The sequence below is a fragment of the Pipistrellus kuhlii genome, unplaced genomic scaffold, assembly GCF_014108245.1.
Source record: "Pipistrellus kuhlii isolate mPipKuh1 unplaced genomic scaffold, mPipKuh1.p scaffold_m20_p_15, whole genome shotgun sequence".
NCBI lineage: Eukaryota > Metazoa > Chordata > Mammalia > Chiroptera > Vespertilionidae > Pipistrellus > Pipistrellus kuhlii.
In genome coordinates, this window is record NW_023425460.1 from 44,155,272 (window position 1) to 44,170,258 (window position 14,987).

A 14,987-nucleotide genomic window follows, 5' to 3' on the forward strand; every position below is an offset into this window, starting at 1 on the left:
CCGGGCTGAGCGGTCCCGCCCACGACCCCCTCCCTCCTCTGGAGGCCGCCGGGCTGCTCCGCGGGGGACCGGCCTTCCCCCCTCGCCGTTGTCCGGGCGGTCCAGCCGGGCCCCGGCCCCGGGGCGATGGGCGGGTGCGAGGCTCCGTGAGCCGGTCCAGCCCGGTCCCGCCCCGGCCCCGCCCCCGCGCTCCGCTGCGCCCGGGCTCCCGCCCGCCGTCCCCGCCCCGGCCCCGCCCCGCCCCGCCCCGCCGCTCGCCGCCGGCCTCGGGGGGGACGGACCGCCAGTGCCCGGCCGGGCCGCCGCCGCCGCTCCGCTCCGCTCCGCGCCCAGCCCGGCGGGCGGGCCATGCCCCGGGCGCCCGCCGCGCGGCGCACCCAGGCCCGGCGATGAGGAGCGGCGCGGAGCGCAGGGGCAGCTCCGCCTCGGCGCCCCCCGGCTCGCCGCCCCCGGCCGGGCAGCCCCCGGCCACCGGGCAGCCCCGAGCGCGGGACGCCGGCGATGCCCGCGCCCAGCCGCGCCCCCTGTTCGCGTGGAGCAAGTGGAAGAAGCGGATGAGCTCGTCCATGTCGGGGGCGCCGGCGCGGAGGCCCGTGTTTGACGACAAGGAGGACGGTGAGTGCGGCCTCGCGGCGGGGAGACAGGCAGCGCCGGGGGCGGCGTGGGGAGCCCGCGGGCCCTCGCAGGGGGCCGCGGCTGTGGGGTTTCCTCCCGGCCACACACCGCGGCCACGGGATGGGAGGGCGTCCCAGGGCTGCCGCTTGGTTTCCGAGGAAACTGGCGGGCTGTGCCTGCGGCGCCCACGCGTGTCCAGGGCCCCGCCTGCGTCCTCCATGTCCGGTGGCGATCGGGCGGCTCGGGGCTTAGGTAGACACCGCCCGTGGTACCAAGAGCTGCACATTTTCGTTTTCCTGTGAGGGGCTGTGTGCGGCTCGGCTCATTTCTCTCACCTGTGCTGGGTGCCCAGGGTGCAAGGGGGATGCGTCCCCACAGGTGGCGGGGGTCCCCTGGCCCTCCCTCTCCCTCTCCAGGGTGAAGGTACATCCCGCCCCCCCCCCCATGCCCAGCCTTTGCACACAGACCTGCGGTGGAGAGGCCTAGTCCTCCCGCACAGACCTCCCTTTGGGAACTGGTTTTCTCTCAGGTCCTCCTGCAGGGAAAGCTGCCCACCCAGAAGGCAGGTGTCTCTTGCGTGGCCACAGGGAGATGGGTGTGGTGGGAGGCAGGTGACAGGCAGCAGGCCGTCCAGGCACACTTCCTGGGGTCCTGCTGGGCACCAGGAGCCTCTGACTGACTTAGCACCTGCAGGGCAGGTGGCCGTGTGGTGCCCGCCTGTGGGGCGCTGTGGCAATGCACATGCGATCACACAGCCCTTTCCCACAGATGTCACACATTTAAATGCTACAGTGATGACACATATGATGTTTTCTGACATTTTCCTAAAATAGTTGAAATCTGCTTTTTTTTTTTTTTTCCTCATTTGTAGGCAGCCTGCAGAGTATGATGGGTCTTTTAGAATTTTAAAGCACAGCTCAGTGTGACAGCCCGAGCTATTTATTTCTGATAAATAATTTAAGTATGATAGGAAATTACAAGAGTCCGACCGCAGGCCAGTGTTGGCGAGTGTGCAGGCCTGGGCTGACTGTGGTCAGCCGGAGTGATGGGAGCCTGCTCTTGGCCAGGGGTGCGGGCCGGGGCTGGTCAGGCCAGCAGGGGAGGGTCATGGTTGCCTGCACTCCCAGGACGGGCATCCAGGACCAGCCACGCTGGCGCAGTGTGTGATCTGGGACCGGCTTTCATGTGTTCTGCTATGGATGTTCCATGTTATATGGGTTTGTTTTTAGCATAAATATTCAAAATAAAGAAAGCCCCGGGCGAACTAGGAACTAATCGGGAAGCAGATTTACATCCAGCTTCCTCCTGCAGGCGAGACCACGTCTGAGAAATGCATGTGTTTTCAGCATTTGCTGGTGTCAGCCAGGAGCTGGCCACGCTCTCTGCCTTCGCTCTGTGCTCCCTGAGGCACAGGTAGGGAGGTTGACATAGCAGAAAGCAGGGTGCTGCCTCCCGCTTGTTAAGGTAGAATTTTTCCCACGTGCTGAGTGTGTTAAGTTTCAGACTTCGTGGATCATTCAAAGGCGAAAAGAGCACAGAATCTCCTTAGGATGCGCGCCATCTGATGGGGGAACAATTTACCACGTCCCCCCACCTCCTTATTTGCCCGGGAAAAAATGGCACAGGCCCCAGCCCTCTGGGCCTGTGGGCAGTAACTGATGTTGGCTGCAGATGCTTGCTTTTTAGGACACGTGACCGTCGATCACCTGCTCATCCCTGGGCATGGTGGCCGCATCCCCAAACCCAACACATGCGATCGGGAGGCCAGGCCTGTCCCTGGGCAGCCACTCCGTTCCACTCGTATTCCACGCTTGCGTGTCACTCTCCGGGCTTCCACGGCTCGGGAGTCACAGCGTGTCTGCAGAGAGACGCTGCAGATCTTAGCATAAAGGCCGGGGCGTTATTTGGGTGGAGAGACTAGGGTTTGGGAAGGAGAAAGGACTGTCTTTCGGGAGGGGAGCCGTGCCCCTGAATCCACCTCTTCTCCAGGGGAGGGTATGAAGTTACCCATCCCCTCCAGGTAGCTCCCCCTCCACCCCCTATCCCCCGGGGAGCGGACTTAAAGAGGCGACAGGGGGTGCTGGTGACAGGGGGGTGCTGGTGACTCGCGTTGACTGGGACTGCATGGTTGCTATGGCAATGTGAAACCTTCTGGTGACTTTTTCTGATTAAAACACCCAATTAGTGTAACAAATTTAGTACGCAGAGCAAAAGAAGAAGGGAAACAAGAGGGCAATTTAACGAAGTGCCAGGTAAACTCCAACTAATAAACATAGTTGTGATGTGAGACATCTTCAACGTCCTCCACCCTTGCCAGTGGCGTCCAGCACCGCTGTCCTCACCTGGCAGGGCCGGGGCATGTCCGGGATTCTCTGAGCCTCTCCCTCACCCCAGAACCAAGGCCAACTCTTTCTCTCCCCTCAGCCCCCCTCCTCCTATGCTGCCCCTCCCTGACTTCCGGGCATCCTCTGTCTAGAGGGGAGGCAGGTATAGCACCTCCTGCTGAGAAGCTGGGGAGCCTGGGGATGCCTACCCTTCTCAGCCATTGTGGCTTGTCTCACACCTACCATTGCATGATTGCTGGGAGGGAGGGACTGACCACTGAGAAGGTTTGCCTTCGCCCAGGGAGGCCAGAGTGCGAGAACCCTGGTGCTGGCATGCAGGCAGGCGGGAGGGCTATCTGGTTCTTAAGTCACCTTCCGAAAAATTGAAAACGGGACTTTGTGTGCGTTTTTTCCCTTCTAATTAGAGAAGTATTACAATGTGTAAATGTGTAAGGATTTCACACTTTGCTGTTTCCCCCAAAATGGTCCTCAGTAGGAAAACCAAGACATCTGTAAGCCAGCTCCGAGAGAAGGTGTCAGCGTACATCTTCCAGCCTTTTTCCAGGAATGTCCTCACACCCAGCTGTCCAGAAACACGCTGCTTTTCCTTGATACAGAGACAGGAGCATGCTCCGTACACGGTTTTGCCATCACTGGCTTTTTACTTAGCAGCACGTTTCGAACGTTGTATAAATCTGCAGCACCACTTGTTGGCTAGATTTACAACAGCCATTCTCAGCTGTGACCTGGACTCCATGGGCCCCGCTCCCCAGAACTTGAGCTGAATTTGTAGGGCTGGGTGAGCGGTGAGCTCAGACATCAGCACACCTTTGAGCCCCTCCCCTGGTGACTTTGATGGGCAGTCAGGGCTGGTAATCACTGCGTGGTAGCCTTCCTCTCTGTAGACAAAATGCTGTTTACTTCATTCCTATTGTAGGGCACTTCCATCGTATAAAAACCATAAACAATTTAACAGTGAGCATGTTTGTATGTTTGTCTTTGCACGTTTGGCCTTATTTCCGTATCACACATTCCTAGGAATGACATTGCCACGTCAGAGGACCGTCCATGGAAAATAGTTTGATACGCCTGTCCAGCTCCCTCCAAGAGCCAGCCGCTGGCCGGCCTGGGTGCTAGGTATACAGCGGTGACCAAATAGAGGTGGCTGCTGCAAGTGCGAGGCACCTGGACAAAGGGGAAGCCAGGAGACAATAGACAAGGAAACATGAATAAATTACTGCCTGGAAGGAGGGCCTGGAGCAGAGAGAAGGGGGGCCAGGAAGGGAGACCAGTGTTGTGTGCTCCTCGCTGCTCCCCCAAAAACTTTCCCCACGTCCTCACCAACTGTGGGTGCTGGTGGTGTTATCACTTTTCGACAGTCTAAAAGCTAGAGGTTGCATGAATTCTTTGAGTTTCTTTGACTACCCATGAAATTGATCACCTTTGCTTTCTGTGTTTGGGAGTGTTCATATTCTTTTCTGAGTTGCTGGCACCCACCCTGACCAGCACTTCCTGATCAAACTGGGATGTTGGCTGCCGTTTCTTCTCACTGTTGCAGATACACAGATGCTTCTCCGAACGTTTCGCCATTTACTCGGTAAGATTGCTAGTTCTTGTGGGGGGTTTGGGTACGGATGTGTTTAATGTTCATGTGGTCAGATCCATCAGCATCTTCGGTTCCGGCAGTTTCCTGGCCTGGTGTCGTGTTTCCAAAGCCGGTTCCCAGGCACAGGCGGACATCATTCAGTTTGGAAATCTCCACCTGCATTTTCTTCGCGTACGTCTGTGGTTTTACTTTTTTTCCATCGCAGATTTCAGTTCAGACAAACATTCAACATGGAATGAGGATGTGTTTGTCCTGCGAGTCCTGCACGTCCCTACATTGAGCGCCTTTGGGCTGTTTCTAGATTTAAAACGAATTCCTCTTGTGCGTTGGTTGCTTGTCTTTGTGGACCTGTGAGTGGGATCCTTCCCCCCATCACGTTCCACGCTGGGTAGTGCTGGATGGAGCAACCCGTTCCATGACCAGTACTCACCCTGGGTATGGCCACTGTGCCACAGCTCCCGAGTTTTTCTCTTGGGCTTTGTGGGTGGTCAGTCATGTCACCTGCAGAGAGTGACTCCCTGGCTACTTCCTGGTGCTTCCTTGTTCCTCATTGCGCTGCCCAGAGCCCACGTGTGGCTGACCCCATAGTGCGCATGGGGCCGTAGTTCCCAGTGGCGGGCTAGCCCCAGCTCACTAAGTCTTTTTCCAGTGGTGGTGGTGGTGGGGGGGGAGTTTTAACAGGTGCCTTTTTCCTTCCCTCCTGACCCTGAAGAGCAGGGCAGGAGAGAGGGTGGCTCTCCTTGTGTGCCAGGCGTGGCGGTTCGCCCTCCCCCACAGCACTAGGGCCGCGGTGGCCGGAAGCCTGGTGGCTGCAGAGCCTGGGCTCCCTCCTAGCAGTGGGAGAAACAGTGCGGGGGCCCCTGGTGTGGGGTGGGGTTCGGGTTCCGGTTGGGTAGGAGGGCACGTGGTACAGCTCACCTTGCACGTTCACTCCTGGCTCCCCGTGAAGTCCAGGGTGAGGTGGGGGGAACCTTGGGAAGCCGTGGAGTCTGGGGCGTTTCTCTCCCCGGGCTGACGAGGCTGGTGTAGAGTGGACTTGGGACCCACTGTCATACTTCTTTATGTAACAAATGTCAGCTCTGCATGTCCATCCATCTGCTTCTACATTTTAGGATGCTAAAAATACGCCCGTTCTCTTTAAAAACTGTAACCACCCAGCCTCCAGTGGAGAAGAGCTGCACGAATGCCCTGGAGGCCACTTCTATTCAGGCTTCTCTCTGAGGATGGAGCTCGGAGGTCCGGGGAGGCAGAGCCACGGAGCAACATTGCTCCCACAAAGCCAGGCCGGCTCCAAGCAGCGCCCCCAACCGCAGTGGGTCCCAGGGGTCGGGTCCAGCCACTGCCTTCCCCAGCAGTCCCCAGTGCTGCTGGCCCATGCGCACACCCCAGGAGGGAGGGCTGAGCAGGTATGCAGCAGGTGGAGTTGCTGAGTGAGGGCAGAAGCCCACCGGGCCCTGATGCATGATGGGAGGTGGAAGTTCATTTAGTTTTTTTTCTTTTATATATATATAAAATTTTTTACGGAGAAGAAGGGAGAGGGATAGAGAGTTAGAAACATTGATGAGAGTTAGAAACATTGATGAGAGAGAAACATCGATCAGCTGCCTCCTGCACCCCCCAACCCCGGGGATGTGCCCATAACCAAGGTAGATGCCCTTGACCGGAACCGAACCCAGGACCCCTCAGTCCGCAGGCCGACGCTCTATCCACTGAGCCAAACTGGTTTTGGCCTTTTCCTTTAGTTTTTATTTTGTTTTGCTCCTGGCTGTCTTTTCTCGGGCATAGCCTGTTACCTATGTAACCAACATGTAACGATCTTCACCAAGGCTGCACCCGAACCTCTTCCTTTATTGTAAGCTGAGACGGGGCATTTTTCCTAGCGCCCTGCCCCCCCCCCCCCCCCCCAGCAGGTTGTGGCAGGCTGCATGGGCCATCCTCCCTTGTGGCTCCCTATGGTCTGCCCGCCCGCCTGCACGGAGACATGGAAGCTCCTGGGCTTGCTGAGGGGTCCTGATGGGGTGCTCTCTGTCACACCAGGCGGGGCCCTCCTTTGGACAGCTCTTGAGCCCGTTGGTGTTTATGTTATGGGCTTGTGCCCTGCGGCTGTGGTCCCGGTTCCCTTGCTGGTAGGAAGCTCAGAGCTGGGTGCCTCCTTCATGCCCTGAAGGACACGCTGGGTTCCTCTCTGCTTCCCAAACAGCAGTTGGTCCGGCGCGCTGAATGATTTTAATGATCGGAATTAGAGACCATTCGGGAGAAGCTGTAATTAATGGAACGATTGTTATTTTTAAAAACTGGGATGCCTGCTTCATCAAAAATGTTCTTCTCATTGTCCTAAAATTTATTTTAAAAACGAAGGCATCCGACTGACGTCAGCATGGCTGGGGACAGAGAGCAGACCGGGGGCTCGCTGTGGCCTGGCTCGGTCCAGCCGTGAGACGGGTCACTTCCCGTCCTCCATCCACCTGAACGTGACACGGGCGCCCATAACCGGTCTCCGTGCTCCGCCAGCCCGTGTCGATCGTGCGAAAACCCTGCTCGATGTTATTTAAGTTCCGAAGCCAAGGAGAGGGTGTGGGTGGGATTCAGTGTTGCCTCCAATTTATTAAAAATAGGAGCTGAGCACACAGCTCCTCACAGAAACTTAAAAGCTGACTTTCGAAAGGTCTCTTTGCCTTCAGGATTCGCATCACGACTCTTCATGCCGGTCACACAAGCAGCCCTCAGAGAGGCTCCATGGTTAGGAAATGAGGCCTCGCTTCACAAATTACCTCAGAATGTAGCTGCTTAAAACAGCCACCATCGCTCCATGGTTTCTGTGTGTCGGTCATTGGGCGGGTCTGGCACAGGTCCCTCATGAGGTTGCAAGTCTGGATGTTGGCCGGGCTGCCGTCATCCGAAAGTCCGACTGGGGCTGGATGACCTGCTCCCAAGCCAGGTCCCTCACATGGAGGCTGGGCCTCAGTTCCTCGCCATGGAGCCTCTCTGAGGGCTGCTTGTGTGACCTCCCAACGTGGCGGTGGCCTCCCCATGACCCCATGAGTGTCCAGACCCAGCCTCTGAGCCACACACTGTAACTGCCACCTTATTCTGGGTCAGAAAGAAGTCACTGTGTCCAGCCCACAGGCAAAGGGAGGGAGCTAGGCTCCACCCTTTGGTGGGGGTGTCAGAGAACCCGTGGACATTGTGTAAGTGACCACCATGGTCCCCCATAGTCACAGGGCTGCCGCCTGTCCACAGGTCTCTGCTGCCGGAGAGCAGGACCCCCTCCGTGGCATCCATCCGCCTGGGGCTGCCCTGGGGTCATGTCTGCATGGGTTCTCCCTACATCTTTTCTTTTGGTTTTTTTTCTTTTATTCAAAGTCAACATGAGTTTCTGAAACCAAATTTTAGCTCCTCGGGCAGAAAGGATAATTTGCAAAGTTGTCCCATGACAGGGTGGCAGTTGCGGGGGGAGGGGTGGCAGATCAAACAAGGGAAGGGGGGAGGGAAACCCCAGGCTGAAGAAAGGACTGGCCGCAGGCCCCACTGATGAGCGGCTCCTGTCCAGCTGCCGTGGCTGGAAGGCCATGGCAGGTAAGCTGCAGTTGGCAATTGGAACCCAGGGGTGGGCCCCACTGTCAGGTCTGCCAGGTGCTGGGGCAGCAGGAGCCAAGACAGGAAGTGGGTGGGGCAGTGCTGGGCTGGCACCTGCTGGGCCACGGGTGCTGAGAAGGGCACGCTTCTCTGTGGTGGGACACTAGAATGTCAGTGAATACATACAAGACGTATGTGACTTTACCGCCATCATTTGGATCCTTCTGCCCCTCTCCCCATCCCCCAGCCTCGGCAATTAGAATGCACAGAGACACAGGCTTGGGGATGAAGAGCATCTCCCCCTCTCCCCTCTCCCCCCCCCCCCCGCTCCCCCCTTCCCTCACCCCCAAGCTGGGCACCCGGGGTAGGAGAGAATTTGGGAGGGACCATTGCCTCTCCAACAGGGTGACGCCCACTCTCCTGTCCCAGGTCCTCCTGGCCCCCACCTCCCTACCTTAGCCTTCTGGGTGGCTCTGCGGCTCCCTCCTAGGGTCACCGATGCTTATGGGAGCCGGACCGGGAGACAGCTAGCACATCTAGGCAGCCCCGAGGGCGGGGAGAGCTGGCTGAGGTGCCAGCTCCGCGTGGGAGCACAGCTGGCCAGCCGCCCAGGTTCCGGCCTCAGGGCTCTGCTGTCCACCAGCTCCCGAGGGTGGGCGGGAGGGGCCGGGCGTTTGTGTCCCGTGGGGCCTGGGGGGACAGCGTGCAGGCATTCGGAAGCTTTTGAGGGAGGGCACGCGGTGAATAAACAGCACGTTTTATTTACCTGAGGAAGTCCTGCGTGACGCACGGCCCCGTTCCTCTCTCCCCATGTGTGAGCCGGACTCCTCGGGAGCACTTTCTGCTGCGGTTTCCGGTCCTTCCTCTCGGGGGTCAGGACTTGTCCCCGTGGACCCAAAGCTCTCGGGAGGCCCCTTCCACGTTGCTAACTCTAATGCCTGGGTCTCAGCCCTCCTTGGCCCGTGGCAGACTGGCCACTCGGGGCCCTCTCCCCGGTCCCCCGTCTCCCCGTGGCCTCCTCTCCCGACGGATGCCGGAGCCCCCAGGGCCCTTCCCGCCGCTCCCTCTTCTCGCTGCACTCATGCCCAGGTGAGCTCAGGCTTCAAATATCACCCATATGCCAACGGCTCCCTGATTTGAATCTCCAGCCGGAGCCTGCCTCCCACAGTCCAGACTTTTCTGTCCAGTCTCAGACACCGCCCCTCGAGTGTCTCATGGTTTTTTCAAATCCAGCACGTTCAACAGCAAGTTAGCATTCCAACCCCCACCCCAGCTGCTCTGGCCCGAGAGAGGCCTGGGCCATCTGCCCACAGCTGTTGGCCAGAACAGCCACACGCACCCCCCTGCTCTGTCCCAGAGGCCAGAGGGGCCACCTGCCAACCACATGGGCAGCCTGGTGGTGCAGTGGTTAGGTGGAAGCACTGAAGACCACGTGTCCTCCAAACCTGCTTTAAAATGGTGTCTCCCCCCGCCCTCCTCCGGCCAGGGCGGCTCAGTTAATGGAGCCTCATCCCATGCAATGACAGGTGGCAGGTTCAGTTCCCATTCAGGGCACGTACTGGGTGTGGGTTTGATCCCGTGAGGGTGCATATGACAGGCAACTGATCAAGGTTTCTTTCTCACATCCATGTTTCTCTTTCTCAGCATATCCTCTGGAGAGCATAATAATAATAATAATAATAATAATAATATAATAATAAATAAATAAAATTGCACACCCACCCCACCCTGGCCCCACCCCCCAGCCCAGCCTGCTATGCTTTTCCCAGGGAGGGCTGTGTTTCTAGGTGGTGGGACCTTGTCAGGGTGATGTGGAAGGGGTGCAGTTTGGGGGCTCTCTCACAGAAGGGCCAGCTTGGGGGAGACCCGTCAGCCAGACCTCAGAGAGAGGGGCCTTCGGGGCCTAGGGCGAGTCTCCCCCGTCAGCAGTGCTTTCTGTGGGGAGGCAGAGGCCTTGGCACTGGGGACTTCCGGAAAGGCTCCCGTCCTAGCTCTAGGCCAGAGAGCCCTCAGCAGTTTGGCTTTGGGGAGCAGGGCCACCCCACCCCTCCGGGCAGCAGGAGCCCGTGGCCATGGGGACGGTCAGACCCTGGCTTTCGTCTGCCCTTGCCGATTGTTCCACCTTCTCTGATGGGTGATCTGTCTGTTCTGGGCTGTCAGAGCGGGAGGGCAGACTGGATACACGGAGGGATAGGCCCACAGAGCTGGGCTTGAGGACAGTCAGGAGCAGCGGGGGTTGAGGTGGGGGATGGGATGGGGTGGGGGGAGAGATGAGGGGGGATAGTGAGGGGGCACCGGCCAGGCTGTGGGAAGGAGACTCAGAGGCTGGCTGCGTCTCCCTTTAGGCCAAATGTGATGGATGAGTCTCGGCAGCAGCAGGCGCCGCTGTCCGGAAAGCCTTCCCCTGAATTAGGTTGGGAACTTGGTATGTGGGCTGGTTATGAAACACACGCCTGATGGGAGCCCAGGAGCTGGCTGGTGAGCAGAGGGGGCCTCTGTCCAGGGCGGGTGCTGCCTGGGGCAATCACTGCTCGTGAGGCGACTCTGGGACCTTAGCCGGGTGTGGCTCTGTCTGCAGGACCCCCTGCCCTTCCACAGTCTGAGCGGGTAGCGGGGGCCACCTCTGACCAGGCTGGCTCAGCACGCTGATAGCTGGCTGGGCTGTTCTGGGCTCTCAGGGGCGGGCGGAGGCCTGAATAGCCTGGCCCCACTTGTCCGTTTTACCAACACCGGGGCACTGGGAGGGCTCCATGGCTGACACCCTAAGACCTCTGAGCTGTCCTGGGGTTGTGTGGGTCAGCCTGAGTGTGCATGTGAGCACAAGTGTGCATGAAGATGTGTGCAGGTGAGCACAGCATGTGCATGAATGTGTGCATATATGAGCGAATGTTTATGGGCATAGGTTGTGGGTATACTTATGCACATGTATGCATGTGCGAGGGTGAGACTGTGCATGGATGTGTGTACATGAGTGCATGTGTGAGTGTGGGTATGGGCATGTGTGTATTTGTGAGGGTGTAAGACTGTGTTTGTGTGTAGTTGTGTGTGCACTCACTCACACACAAGTACAAACAAACAGCAGCCGAGACCCGGTCCTCAGTCCAGTGAGGGCCCCTGCTTGCGCAGGAGTGCGTGCCCGGGGGCGTGCATGCCACACCAGACTCCCACGGCGCTGCCCGGGCCATCCACTCCATGTGGACTGCTTTGCCTGTGGACGTGCAAAGGGCCGGGGTGGTGCTGACTGCCCCGGATGTGGCTGCTCACATCTTTAAAGAGGAGCTGGAATCATTGGGGCCTGGTGTTTGAGGGGAGGCAAAGCCAACCATGGACCCCATATGCGAGCTCTGCCTCCTGCCCCCTTCCTTCTCTGTTTCTGTCGGGAGGACAGGGGGGTGGACTGCCCACTTCCTACTGCCAGCACCCGGCTCCTTGGTGCGGGGGGTTAGGAACTGTCACCTGTGCTCACGGGTGGCCATGTCCACCTGTCGGCAGGCAGAGTCTCCAGTGTCTGGTGGCAGGGTGATCAGAGCTGTGTGTCGGGGCTGGAAGTGAAATGTGGGCAGCTTGCCTTGTCACGCTCGTCACTTCCACTCCCAAGGGCAAGGGCTGGAGTGAGGGTGGCGGGGAGGCATCCTGCTCCCAGGGTTCCTGGCCTTGGCGAGCTGAGCCCTGCCCTCTCCCTGGTGACAGATCTTCAGGTCACGCGTGCGGTCCTGGAGTGAGAGCATCACGGGCAGAGAAAGCGGGGAGGGGGGAGGGGACGGCTGTCACCCAGACCCAAGCGGTCCTGGCTTTGGACCCAGTGGCCTCTCAAGAAACTTCTACACGAACTCGGAATCCTTTTAATTAAAGCAAACTGTAATGCCCCAGAGAAGGCACACTTGCTCATCTTCCGACGGAGTTAATTGAAAGGTTCAGAAAGTCTCCGCTAATTACCACTTACTCTCTGGCGACTTCCCCGGCTCCGAGGACAGGGCTCTCCTGCTCTCAGCTCTCCGTTTCCAGACAGCGAGCGCCCGCGGCCGAGGGAACCCTCCTCAGAACGGCACCGAGACACAGGGCAAGGCCGCCTTCTGTTCACCTCTGACTCCATACACACGCACCATAATGTTTGCTGAATCCAACCAAAGTGAATGGAGAGAGGGAGTGGACGGGCTGCTGTGTGAGAGGGTGGGGCTCCAGCCCAGGAATAGAAATGGTCAATTTTGAAAATCCGTTTTATTGAAGCATCATTTGCATAGAAATAAAACCCTTTCAATGTAAGGATGTGATTCGGTGAGTTTTGAGAGTCTGTGGACTTCCACTGTCACCCCAGGAAGTCCCCGGCACCCCTGCTGTCAGCCCAGCTGTGCGCTGGGACCAGCCTGTGCTGGGTGGAGGGGTGGGGGGGTGGGTTAGTTGGCTTTTGTGTTGATATGAAGTAAGGGTCCATGATCTCCTTTCTCTCATTCTCTCTCTTTCTCTCTGTCCCCTTCTTCCCTCCTTCCTCCCTCCTTCCTCCTCCTCCTCCTCCTCCTCCTCCTCCTCCTCCTCCTCCACCTCCTCCTCTTCCTCCTCCTCCTTCTCCTCCTCCCCCTGTGTGCGGGCATCTGTGTGACCCAGCCCCACATCCTGAAATAACTGTCCTCCGTTGAAGTTCCCCGGCACCTTTCTTGAAAGGCCATAGCCGTGGGCCTTCTGGCTCCATCCTGTGTCATTGATCTGGATGTCTGTCTACACCAGCCGCACGTGGCCTTGAAGACCACAGCTTTACAGAAAGTCCTGAAAGCAGATGTGTCTGCCTTCCACGTGGTTTTCCTTTTCTGGCCGTCTTGACTGTTCCCGACGTGTTGGCTTTCCTGGTATCCATCAGCATCCTTCGGTCAGCTCCTAAGAGAAGCTGGCTGATGTTGATGGGGGCTGCCCTGAGTCTCCTGACCAGGCCAGAGAGAACGGGCCTCTGACGGTTGGAGTGCCCCAGCCCGCGAACATTCCATGTCATAACATGTATTCTGTCACATGAAGTCTGCCTTCGTTGCTGCCAGCATGCGTGACGGTTGTCACTATGTGGGCGTTGCACATTTTCATCTATCCCTACCTGTTTCATGGTTTTAAAATTAACTGTTCCACATTGACTGTCTCCTAAAACCGTGCTGAACTCACCTACTCCAGTATCTTATTTGTGGATTTCCCAGGGCTTTCAATGTCACAGTCATGTCACTGCTGAGTAAAGACATTTTTAGTTCCTACTTTTTGCACGTTGACTGCGCTGTCTAGCGTCTCCCCACCATGGTGAACAGAGGCGGAGAAAGCAGGCATCCTGCCTTCTTCCTGGTCTCCCAGAGAGCGTTCAGGATTTCACGGTGAAATGTAATGCCTTCTCTTCCTCGTGTGCCGAGTTTCTTGTTTCTAAATCACTGATGGTTGTGGCATGGAATGCGTCTCCTGTGCCCGTGGGGTGGTCTCATGCTTTTCCCGCTTTACTCAGCCGATGTGGTCCTTTGCATCGATTGACTTCGGAGCGGGATGCCAACCTCGCGTTGCTGGGTTCCGTTTCCTCCTGCTTCACCCAGGATCACGCCTGTAGGTTTTCTGGTCTCGGTGTCGGTGTGGGGTCTGTGCTGGCTGCTCCTCCTGTGTTTTCTGAGAAAGCCGGGGTGAGGCGAGGGTACTTTCTTCCATGACATGCTTGCTGGGGCTCCCGGGTGAGGGCATGGGAGCCTGGAGTTTCTGTGAGAGGTTTGAACACACATTCGGTTTCCTTAATAGATATGGGGGCTCAGGGTTTCCAGAATTCTCATGTTCCCGTTGGTTAGTTGTCTTTTTGGAATGGAATTTGTTCATTTCATGGAAGTTGTTGAGTGGGTATTTTCTTGGTAACGTGTGTAGGGATGCCTCCCTTGTAGAGCAGTATTTTGTGTTTTCTCTCTTTTTCTTGTCTGTGATGACAAGGAGAGGATGGCCCAGCTCTCTGGGTCAGTCCTTCTCTCCCTTTCCTTCTGTCTCGCTGCCCCTCCCACACCTCGCCTGCTCCCGGCTGCGCTCCCATTGAGTAGTGAGGTCTTTGCATCCTTTTATCACAATGAAACGTCCCTCTTTATCACGGGGAGTACTCCTTGCCTTAAACTCCATTTGATATTCATTTGGCCACTTATCTTTCTCTCAGTTCGTATCTACCGAGTAAAGACTTATTTGTTTTCACCCCATCTGTACCTTTATGGGAAGTAGGTCTTTCGTAAGTAGGATGTAGAGTTGAGTGTGGTGTTTTTTTTTTAAGTCCAGTCTGAAAATATCTGTTGGTTTTTTAAAAATTTTTATTTATTTATTTTTTTGTATGAAAATGTCTGCTTTTTAATTGGATGGCCAATTGCATATTGATGTGTTTGAGTCTGCAATCTTGAATTAAATAAAAAAATAATTCTTTTTATGTCCCATCTGTTGTTTGTTTGTTTTTAGTTATTTATTGATTTGGGAGAGAGTAAGAAGACACAGAGATGGAGATATTTGTTGTTCCACTTAGTTATGCATTCATTGGGTTGATTCTTATATGTGTCCTGTCCTGCAGCCTTGGCATATCCGGATGATGCTCTAACCTGCTGAGCTCCCTGGCCAGGCCCTCAGCAGCAAGTCCTGGATTTTGGAGAATCTGTGCCAGGGAGACCCTATCTGCAGCCTCCTGGGCAGGGGTGCTGTTCTGTCTGGGCTCCTCCGTCCCCTCTGAGCCCCCTTGTCCTTCTGCTATGGTGGGGAAGGTGTGGGGCGGGGCAGGGCCTGACAGACCGAGGAGCAGTCTGGGAGTGGGCTCCCACAGAGTGTGGGGAGAGTGGGAGCCATCTGGCCCGGGAGGCGGGGAGGTGGGCGGCGACAGCTGATGGTTTCACAGTCAC

General features: G+C 57.1%; 1 protein-coding gene across 2 annotated transcripts in view; it reads left to right on the forward strand.

Moving 5' to 3' along the window:
• The first annotated feature begins 296 nt into the window (after positions 1–296).
• Positions 297–14,987, forward strand: part of STK32C (serine/threonine kinase 32C) — a 38,300-nt gene continuing 23,609 nt past the window's right edge. Inside the window, exon 1 of one of the 2 annotated variants that reach the window (XR_006741739.1) lies at positions 297–615. Coding sequence is in view for 1 of the 2 variants with exons in the window: in XM_036439293.2 (XP_036295186.1) it covers positions 390–615 (226 nt within the window). In the remaining variant the exon portion in view is untranslated. The remainder of the gene's footprint in view (positions 616–14,987) is intronic. The other variant, XM_036439293.2, reaches the window with a different exon arrangement.